The 11,751-nt window shown below is 37.3% G+C and overlaps 1 protein-coding gene across 1 annotated transcript; it reads left to right on the top strand.

The window, feature by feature from the left end:
- On the top strand, window positions 595-1,524 carry LOC102189947 (olfactory receptor 2T27-like). The gene has a single exon (XM_005683267.2). It carries the CDS (start codon window positions 595-597, stop codon window positions 1,522-1,524), a length of 930 nt encoding a protein of 309 aa, XP_005683324.2.

Raw genomic sequence — 11,751 nt, 5'->3', positions numbered from 1 at the left:
GTTGTTAACTGAATAAGGAAATTATTTAACTGTAAATATGCAGTTGAAAACTAAGATGAGAAGTACGAATCAAAAGAGAAAACTGAATAAAATAAGAATTACAGAGATTAGCTTATAAAATGAAGTGAATAGCTTTTCTCATTAGTGGACAATCAAAATTTCATGATAAAAGCTGAGAGAGAACTCCAAAGGAAGTAAGAAATCTTTCTTCTAGGGTGAAGGTAGATAGAATAGAACACTTAGAAAAGCAATATGCAAGAAATAAGAATGTCAGTACATTAAGAAATTCAAACATGGGAGAAATAATGGTTAAGTAAGTGATTATTATAAATCAAATGGAATAAATATTCATTTACCAACTTTCAGGTATGATCTTTCTAATTTCTAAGTACAGGTGTTTTAATTTGAGGAAGTTTTGTGGGTTTTTTCCCCATTTTCTCTTTTATGAGAATGTGCTGCTTTGAAGTCTGATCCATAAGTGTACAAAGAAAGTCCTGACCAACATATTAAATTATTTTAGCAGAGCACCACATCCTCTGCTACATTTTTTGCTTCTGCAAGTTTTCAGTTTGAATAAGGCATTTGAATGAAAATATGAATCAGAAGAATGATACCTCAACTGACTTCATCCTCCTGGGGCTCTTTCCCTGGTTCAGGCATCCCAACCTCCTCATCCTCATTATCATCCTTATCTACACTGCTGCCTTTACTGGAAACTCCATACTAATCCTCCTTATCTGGCTGGACTCCCATCTTCATACTCCCATGTACTTCCTACTCAGTCAGCTCTCCCTCATTGACCTGGCTTACATTTCCTGCACAGTCCCCAAAATGGTCACCAACTATTTCACAGGAAAGAAGAACATTTCCTATTTTTCCTGTGCTACTCAGCTCTTCTTTTTCCTCACCCTTGGCCTTGCTGAGTGCATCTTGCTGACTCTCATGGCTTATGACCGCTATGTGGCTGTCTGTAACCCCCTGCGGTACACAGTCCTCATGAACCCCAACATCTGTCTACAGATGGTTGCTGCAGCCTGGATTGGTGGAGCTCTTGCAGCCCTTGTACACACCATCTATCCCATGAACTTCCCCATCTGTGGTTCCAGAGAGATTAATCATTACTTCTGTGAGATGCCTGCCATCCTGAGATTGTCTTGTATGGATATATCAGCCTATGAGATGGTGAAATTTGTGTCAACCATTGTTTTTCTCCTGATCCCATTTATTCTCATTCTAACTTCCTACACTCTCATCTTCCTCACTGTTCTCAGGATGAACTCTCGCAAGGGCAAGAACAAAGCCCTGGCTACCTGCTCTTCCCACATGACAGTGGTGAGTCTCTACTTTGGTCAAGCTATCTTCATCTACATGACACCCACCTTAGCCCATACACCTGAACAAGACCAGATTGGAACTGTTCTTGGCACCATAGTGACCCCCATGCTCAACCCACTCATCTACAGCCTGAGGAATAAAGAAGTGGCGGGGGCTCTGAGGAAGTGCATGGGAAAGTGTTACAGTTGAAGAAATATCATATTCTACAATGTCACTGTCAGAAATGCTCTACTGTCAATATTAAAAATAATCATGGTCACTGGACTGTCATAAGGGAAATATAACAGCATAAAGGAGCAAGATGATATTAGGATGCATACTTATTGACATATGTCTATTGAGATGGAGCTGTTCTTAGTTCTATAGTGATGACTCTAGTTGAGTACAAACAATGTGTTACTTGTCTTTAGCTTTTGGGGAAATTACATGGGTTTAGACAGATAATCTCCATCCTCTGGAGGAGCTTCATTAAATCCAAAACTGACTGTCATCCTATAACCACTTGGTTGATGTTTCTTTTCTTAAAGTCATTATTTCTGTGTTTTCTTTCACTCATCAATTCATTCTTAATGGCCTTGACTGAAGCACCACTGTACAAAAGATCAAAACAAAGATCACTTATTCCATGAAATAGTTCTATATAACTCTTCTTTTTTCTAATCTCCTACTTGTACTCATACATAATTTTTTATGTTTTCTACATATAATTTATGTAGTTGCATTATGTATACTTCTCAGTTTTCACCATTTTTCATTCTTCAATGCTGCATTAATTGTTATTTTTCAAGCCAATGAAATAATTCAATTTCATAATTTATAATCCAATTCAGTGTGACTACTGAGATTGTAGTTAAAAATAACTACAACTAACTGAAACTTATGATTATGTGGTTTTATTTTAAGTAAAATGAGCAATAATAAAAAAATTTTAATTTGTAAAATTATCACTCATTGTTCTAGTTAACTGTTCAATTTTCTTATTATTATTGACATCATCAATATTATCATCAAAATCATATCCTCTTGTTCTAGGTTGTCCATTTTAATGGTTATAATTGTTTGTAGTAATCTCTTATGATCCTTTACATTCCTGTGGTATAAGTTGTTACTTCTTTTCATTTCTTATTTTCCTAAGTACTCTCTAAATTAATAAAATTGATGCATCTGTATAAAGTTCTATCAATTTTACTTTTTTCAAAGTACTAACTCTTAATTTTATTTTTTATATAAATTTATTTATTTGGAGGTTAATTACTTTACAATATTGATCTCTTCCATTTTTATTATCTATTGCATTTATTTCTACTCTGATCCTTATGGTTTGCTTTCTTCTATAGCCTGTGCTCTGTCTGTTTTTCTTCTTTTAGTTTCTCTAGACGTAAGGATGAGTTGCTTATTTTACATTTCTCTTTTCTCCTGAGGCAGGTTTGTGCTTATATCCAATTCCCACTTAGAGCTGTTCTGCTGTGTCCTGTAGACTTTTGGCCCATTGGGTGTCTGAGTGTTTCACTTTATTTGTCTCCAGCAATTTTTTAAATCTCTTCTTTGATATCTTCAATAACTCGTTAGTTGTTTAGCAGCATATTTTTTAGCCTCTGTGTGTTTGTGTTCTTTGCAGTTTTCCTCTTGTCATGTAGCCTTGTAGCGGAAAGAGATGATTAATATGAGTTCAGTTTTCTTAAATTTACTGGGATTTGTTTTGTGCCCTAGCACATGATCTATCTTAGAGAATGTTTCATGTGAAATTGAAAAGAAGGTCTATTGTGCTGATTTTGTATAAAATGTTACGTGTGTGTGTGTGTGTGTGTGTGTGTGTGTGTGTATCCAATTAGTCTAATGCATCCATTAAAGCCAGTGTTTCCTTCCTTATTTTCTTTCTGGATGAAATTCAGAAATTCATTCTTTCCACAAATGTAGGTTTCTTGTTAAGTCCACTGCTGTTCCTGTGCTACTGTCCATTTCTACCTTTATGTCTTTCAATTTTTTATATATACTTAGGTAGTCCTATTTGGCATGCATATATATTTAAAATTGTTATGTCTTCTTGAATTGATCTCTTGGTCATTATATAACGTTCTTCTTGTTATAGTCTTTGTTCTAAAGTCCATTTTATTTTACAAAATATTGCTAGCCCTGCTTTCTTTTCATTTCCACAAGGAAAGGAAATGCAAGGAATGCTTTCAGTTTGTGTGTATCTTTAGATCTGAAGTGACTCTCTTAAAGGCAACATATATTGGATCTTGTGTTTGCATCTATTTAGCCACTCTATGTCTTTTGATTGCAGAAATTATTCCATTTGTAATCCTTCATAGGTTTGTACATATTGCCATGTTGTTAATTGTTTGTGGGTTATTTTGTAGTACTTTTTTGTTCCCTTCTGCTTTTGTTCTCTTTCCCTGTGATTTGCTGACTCTATTTAGGGTTATATTCAGATTCTTTTATCTTCTGGGTGTGTGTATCTATTATAAATTTTGATTTATTTTACCTAGAGATTTGTATAAAGCAATCTGTATAAGTACATGATTGTTTAAAGTTGCTGATCTAAGTTTAAGTACATTTTTAACAACTTTGCAGTTTCACTACCCTCGCTCCATGTTGATTTTTGATGCCATATTTTATATCTTTTTATTTTGTGTATCCATTAACTACTTATTGTGGATATAGATGATTTTGCTATTTTCATCTTTTGGCCTTTTGATTAGTTTTATATACTGTTGATTTGCTATCTTTATTATATATTGACCTTTGTCAATGAGATTTTTCCTTTCATAATTTTCACATTTCTGGTTGTATCCTTTTCTTTTTCACTTAGAGAAATTCCTCTAATATTTCTTTTAAAATCAGTTTTAGTGATGCTAAACCTCTTTATCTTTTCTTAAAGTTTTTGATAGTTCCTTTAAACCTGAGTAAAAGCCTCTAGGTAGAGTATTCTTGGTTGTAGGTTTTTCTCTTTCATACTTTAAAAATATCAAGTCACTTCTTTCTGGCTTGCAGAGTTTCTGCTGTAAGTTATCTGACAGCCTTATGGGAGTCCCCTTGTATGTAACTCTGCTTTTCCCTTGCTGCTTTTAATATTCTCTCTTCTTTACTTTTTGTCATTTTACTCATAATTTGCCTTTGTGTTACCTTCTTTGGGTTTGTCTCATTTGAGATTCCCTGTGCTTCCTGGACCTGGATGTCTGTTTCCTTTCCCAGATTAGGGAAATTTTCAGGCATTATAACCTCAAGTATTTTCTCTACCCTATTCTTTCTTTCTCAGACCACTATAATGTGAATATTACTATGCTTGATGTTGTCTCTGAGAGAATTGTCTTCATTTCTGTTTATTCTTTTTTCCTGTCAGCTCTCATGATTTCCACTACTGTGTCTTCCAGCTTGCTGATCCATTCCTCTGTATAGTCTACTGTTGACTCATTCTAGTGTATTTTTAATTTTAATTATTGTATTATTCAGCTATGTTTGGCTTTTCTTTTTAATATTTCCTGACTCTTCTGTTACAGTTCTCACTGCATTCATCATTCTTCTCCAGAGTTCCTTGAGCATCTTTACAATCATTACCTTAAACTCTTTATCAGGTAGATGCTTATCTCAATTCACTTGGTTCTTCTTACAGTTTTAGCTTATTCCTTCGTTTGAAAAATATTCATCTGTCACCTCATTTTGCCTAATTCAATATTTTAATATCTATTTATCTGGTAGGTGGTCTATGTTTCCTGATCTTGGCAAAGAGGCTCTTTGTAAGAGACATCCTGTGCTTCTCTGGTCACAGGAGCTAACTGCTAGAGGGGCACCCCCCTATGTGGATTGTATGAGTCCTTCTGACTAGTACTATTATGGGTGGTCTTGTAGGTGTGGCTGGCTCCTAGTCCTGTTAGTTGCTAAACTCTGCCTTGTGTGGAGTCTACTGACAGATAGGTAAGGCTGGGTGCCAAGGCAGATGGCTTTAGTTCTCCAGAAAGTCCCAGGACCAATGCTGACTCACTTGTGTATGGAGTCAGGTTTTGTTCTGAGTGGTTGTTTGATCTTGGTTCCCAGATCTAGTATCAACTTGTGGGCAAAGCAAGTCCTTGACATTGCTGATTGAAGGGTTCAGGGAATCCCAGATTTGGGGTTGGGCCACTGGTGAGTGGAACTGAATCCCAGGGAAGCTGGCTGAGAGATCCAACATGTCTCAGAGTTGGTGCTGTCTCTTGGTGGGCAAAACTGGGCTTTGGGGGTTCCAGAGCTGATGTTGGCCTGCAGGTGGTAGGGCTTATGCCTTGCAGTGGGGTGGGATGATCCCAAGGCTAGTGCCAGTTCACTAGTCTGTGTAGCCAGTCCTGAGGTCTTTGGCTAGCTACAAGGCTCTGGAAGTCCTGGAGTTGGTATGTTGACCCACTGGTGGGTGGGGCCCAGTTACTCTTGGAGCTGATACCTGCCCACTGTAGGATGAGGCTGTTCCCAAGGCTAGCATTGGCCCAGTGGTGGGTAAAGCCAAATCCCAGATTCTCTGTCTACAAAGCCCTGGGTAGCTCAGAGCTAATTCTGGGTCATTGGTGTGTGGGGACATGTCTTGAGCCATAAACTAGAGGGGGGATTACAAAATGGCATTTGCCAGCACCAGCAACCACATGATAGAACATGCTCCCCAAAAAGACTCCCACCAGTGTTCATGTCCCCAAGGTGAGTTCCAGCTGCCTCTTGCCTTTCTGAGAGATTCTCCAAGATCAGCGGCTGGGTCTGACATATGCTTCTTTCAAATTACTGTCTTTTCTCTGTATTTCAGAGCACGTGAGATTCTGTGTCAGCCATTTAAGACAGACATCTCTATTTTCCACAGTTCTCAGGCTTTTTCTAAATCAAGCCTTACTGGTCTCACAGCCTGGTCTGGGGAATTCAATATGGGGCTTGGACCCATAACTTGTTGGGGAGAACCTCTGCAATTGTAATTATTCTCTGATTTGTGGGTGACCCATATGAGGGTATGCATCATGTCTGTACTGTATCTCCATCCTTCCCACACATATTGTTGTGCTCCTTATTTATATCTTTCATTGTATGAGATTTTTTATGTCAGTGTTCTGGTTTTTCTCATCAATATTCAATCTGTAAATAGTTGTAATTTTCGTGTGCTCAATGAAGGAGGTGAGTTTAGGGTCTTCCTATTCAACCATCTAGGCCACCCACAAAAAGATCTCTTTTTATTTAGTGCTATGACTGTTACTTTTTTGACCCAATCAAGAACATTTTCACTATAACAAATCTCTTAAAATATTAATTAATTTACCACTAATATTACTGGGATCTACTTCATTATCTCAAGGTCACAATAACAAATCCGCTTAGAATAAATGTTTTACCTGGGTTTTCTGTGAAGCTTCTATAGGAAAAAATGCCCTTAAGATTTATAGAAATTCAGCTATAGAAAAGATTTGCAAGATATAACATTAAATTCCTAGAAGGATTTTTTAATACAGCAGTTTCTATATTCCAAAGTCAAAGCTACGGTTTTTCCAGTAGTCATGTATGGATGTGAGAGTTACACCATAAAGAAGGCTGAGTGCCCCAGAATTGATGCCTTTGAATGGTGGTATTGGAGAAGACTCTTGAGAGTCCCTTGGACATCAAGATCAAACCAGTCAATCCTAAAGGAAATCAATCCTGAATATCCATTGGAAGGACTGATGCTGAAGCTGAAACTCCAATACTTTGGCCACCTGATGCAAAGAGCTAAATCATTGGAAAAGACCATGATGCTAGGAAAGACTGAAGGCAAGAGGAGAAGGGAATGACAGAGGACAAGATGGTTGGATCACATCACTGACTCAATGGACATGAGTTTTAGCAAACTCCAGGAGATGAAAGGACAGGGAAGCCTGGGATGCTGCAGTCCATGGGGTTGCAAAAAGTCACACACAGCTGAGTGACAGAACAACAACAATAGCACTATACACTAACAATAAAAGATCATAAAGAGAAATTAAGGAAACAATTCCATTTACCACCACAACAAAAAGAGTAAAATACCTAGGAATAAACCTAGGTAAAGAGGCAAAAGATCTATACTTTAAAATTGCAAACAGTGATTTTTAAAAATTGAAGACAGCATTATAAAAATCTACAAAAAATAAATACTGAAAAAGATGTGGAGAAAGGGAACCCTCTTGCACTTTTGGTGGGAATGTAAACTAATATAGCCACTATGGAGAAAGTATGGCAATTCCTTAAAAAACTAGGAATAAAACTACCATATAACCTAGCAATTCCACTACTGGGCAGGTACCATATGAAAACCATAGTTTTAAAAGACATAAGTACCTCAGTGTTCATTGCAACACTATTTATGATAACCAAGGCTTGGAAGCAACCTAGATGTCCATTGACAGATGGATGCATAAAGAAGTTGTGGTATATATATATATGATGGAATATTACTCAACCATAAAAGGAAACAACTGTGAATCAGTTGAACTGAAGTGGATGAACTTAGAGCCTGTTATATAGAGTGAAGTAATTCAGAAAGAGAAAAAGAAGTATCATATATTAATGCATAGATATGGGGAAATGGTATTGATGAACCTATTTGCAGGGCCATAATATAGAAATAGGCTTAGAGAATGGACTCATGGACATAGTGGGGGGAGGAGAGGTTGGAACAAATTGAGAGAGTAGCACTGACTCTAGCATATGGTAGCATATACACTACCATGTGTAAAATAGATAACTAGTGGGAAGTTGATATATAACACAGAAGCTCAACCCAGTGCTCTGTGGTGACCCAGAGGGATGAAAAGTTGAGGGTGGGTGAATGGGAGGGAGGCTCAAGAGGGAGAGGATACACATATAGCTATTACTGACCTGCATTGTATGGCAGAAATCAACATAACATTGTAAAGTAATTATCCTCTGGTTTAAAAAAATGTAAATTTAAAAATGACACAAACAGATAAAAAGATATACGCTGTTCTTGCATTGGAAGAATCAATATTGTTAAAATGATTACACTACCAAAGGCAATCTACAGATTCAATGCAGTCCCTATCAAAGTGCCAATGGCATTTTTCACAAAGCTAGACTAAAATATATTAAAATTTGTATAGAAACACAAAAGTTGAACAGCCAAAACAATCTTGGGAAAGAAAAATGGAGCTGGAAGAATCAGCATCTCAGAGTTCAGTCTAATAGTACAAAGTTACAGTTATCAAAATAGTATGATACTGCCCTGTGACTCCCACTCTCCTGCAAAGAGCAGAAATCAAGATCAATGGAACAGAATAGAAAGCCCAGAAATAAATTCACTCTCCTATGTTCAATAAATCTATGACAAAGGAGAAAAGAATATACAATGGAAAAAGGACAGTCTCTTCAATAAGAGACTGGGGAAACTTGGTGCTGGGAAAACTGGGCAGCTATACGTAAAAGAATGACATTAGAGCATTCTCTAATACTGTGTGTGTGTGTGTGTCTGTGTGTGTGTGTGTGTGTGTGTGTGTGTGTGTGTTAGTCACTCAGTCATGTCTGACTTTACGACCCCATGGACTGTAGCCTGTCAGGCTCCTCTGTCCCTGGAATTCTCCAGGCAAGAATACTGATGTGGACTGTCATTCCCTCCTCCACTCTAACACCATACATAAAAATAGACATAAAATGAGTTAAAGACTTCAGTGTAAGACTGGATACTATAAACTCTTCAAGGAAAACACAGGCAAAACAAATCTTTGACATAAGTTTCAGCAATATCTTTTTGATTCATCTCCTAGAGTAATGGAAATAAAAACAAAAATAAACAAATGGAGCCTAATTAAACTTAAAGCTTTTGCACAGCAAAGGAAACCATAAACAAAACAAAAACACAGCCTATAGAACTGGAGAAAACAATTGCAAATGGTATGATTGATGAGGGATTAATTTCCAAAACATACAAAGAGTTCATACAGCTTAATATCAAAAAACAACCCAATCAAAACGTGCAGAAGACCTAAATGACATTTCTCCAAGGAAGACAAATAGATGACAAAAAGGCACATGCATGATGTTCAACATCACTAATTTATTATAGAAATGCAAAGTAAAACTACAATGAAATATCAACTCACACTGGTCAGATTTGCCATCATAAAAAAATTTACACAGTAAATGCTGGAGAGAGTATGGAAGAAAAGGAACCTCCTACACTATTGGTGGGAAGTAAATTGATGAAGCCACTATGGAAAACAGTATGAAGATCCCCTTAAAAACTAAATATAGAGCTGCCATATGATTTAGCAATCCCCCTGTTGTGCATACACCTGGTAAAAAACATCATTCAAAAATATACATGTACCTCAATGTTCATTGCAGCACTATTTACAATAACAAAGACATAGAAGCAACTTAAATGTCTATCAACAGATGAATAGATAAAGAAGTTTTGTTTTATATATATGTATAGGTTTCCCAGGTGGCTCAGTGGGTATGGAATCTGCCTGTAATGCAGGAGACACAGGAGACACGCATTCTATCCCTGGGTCAGGCAGATCCCCTGGAGGAGGGCATGAGCCCATGGACAGAGGAGCCTCGCAGGCCACAGTCCAAAAGATCACAAAGACTAGGACACTACTGAAACAACTGAGCTTGCATTCATATATATATATATATACCCCTGCATATGTGTGTGTGTGTTGGGTGTTGATCACTCAGCTGTGTCCAAGTCTTTACAACCCCATTGACTGTAACCTGCCAGGTTTCTCTGTCCATGGAATTCTCCATGCAAGAATACTGGGGTGGGTTGTCATTTCCTTCTCCAACACACACACACACACACGCACAAAGGTACTTGGACAAAAAAACAAGAATGAAATAATACTATTAGCAGCAATATGGGTGGACCTAGAGATTATCATACTAAGTAAGCCAAAGACAAATACTGTATGATATCACTTATATGTGGAATCTGAAACAATGATACAGTGAACTTATTTTCAATACACAGAGACTCACAGACACAGAAAAAAAAAAACTTACATTTAGCAAAGGGGGTGTTTGGGGAGAGACAAATTAGGAGTTTAGGTTTAATATATGCACAACAATATATTTTTAAAATTGTAAATGAATTACTTTGTATTCCATGGAATTGTAATATTTATTATAATATATATGGGGTCCAACTCTTTATGACCCCATAGACTGTAGCCCACCAGGCCTCCTCTGTCCATGAGAACTTCCCAGGCAAAAATACTGGAGCAGGTTGCCATTCCCTTCTCCAGGGGATATTCCCATCCTAGAGATTGAACTGAGGTCTCTTGCATTGCAGGCAGATTCTTTAACGACTGAGCCTCCAGGGAAGCCTATACATATTTATCTGTAATTACTGTGAGTCAGTGTACATGGTCAGTATATATAGACACTGACTGTATACATATACATAGTCAATGTTCCATATACCTGAAACTAAGACATTTTAAATTAGCTATACTTCAATTTTTTAATCATTAAATTCTAAAAATAAAAATTAATAGTACAACTACCATTTGATCCAACAATTCCACTCCTGAGGATATACCTGGAAAGACTGAAAATATTACGGTTAGTGAAATAAGTAAGACATTATGTGCAGAATCTAAAATATACTGGTGAATTATATATGCAAAACTGAAACAGACTCATAGATACAGGAAAAAATGCTTTTGATTTCCAAAAGCTAAAATTAAGGGGTAATAGACAAATTAGGGGTATGGAAGGAATGAAAGTCAAAAGTGAAAGCTGCCCAGTCATGTTCAACTCTTTGCAACCCCATGGAATGTAGCACACCAGGTTTCTCTGTCCATGGGATTCTTCAGGCAAAAATACTGGAGTGGGTTGCCATTTCCTTCTCCAAGTAATCTTCCTAGCCCAGGGATTGAACACAGGTCTCCTGCACTGAAAACAAGATTCTTTACTGCCTGAGCCACCAGAAAAGCATAGATACCTGAATGTTTAATATGACAGTACAACCCTTGAGACTTACAAGAATTGACTGTGCCAAATCCTTTGACTATGTGGGTCACAATAAACTGTGGAAAATTCTTCAAGAGATGGGAATACCAGACCACCTCACCGGCCTCTTGAGAAACCTATATGCAGGTCAGGAAGCAACAGTTAGAGCTGGACATGGAACAACAGACTGGTTCCAAATAGGAAAAGGACTACGTCAGGCTGTATACTGTCACCCTGCTTATTTAACTTCTATGCAGAGTACATCATGAGAAACGCTGGGCTGGAAGAAGCACAAGCTGGAATGAAAATTGCCAGGAGAAATGTCAATAACCTCAGATATGCAGATGACACCACCCTTATGGCAGAAAGTGAAGAGGAACTAAAAAGCCTCTTGATGAAAGTGAAAGAGGAGAGTGAAAAAGTTGGCTTAAAGCTCAACATTCAGAAAACAAAGATCATGGCATCTGGTCCCATCACTTCATG

This window comes from Capra hircus, chromosome 7, assembly GCF_001704415.2.
Source record: "Capra hircus breed San Clemente chromosome 7, ASM170441v1, whole genome shotgun sequence".
NCBI classification, from domain to species: Eukaryota; Metazoa; Chordata; class Mammalia; order Artiodactyla; family Bovidae; genus Capra; species Capra hircus.
Note: the sequence above shows the minus strand (reverse complement) of the source record. Positions and strands in the feature narration are given on the sequence as shown.

Coding starts and splice junctions, on each gene's coding strand:
- LOC102189947 (XM_005683267.2), top strand. CDS start 595: ATGAATCAGAAGAATGATACCTCAACTGACTTCATCCTCCTGGGGCTC.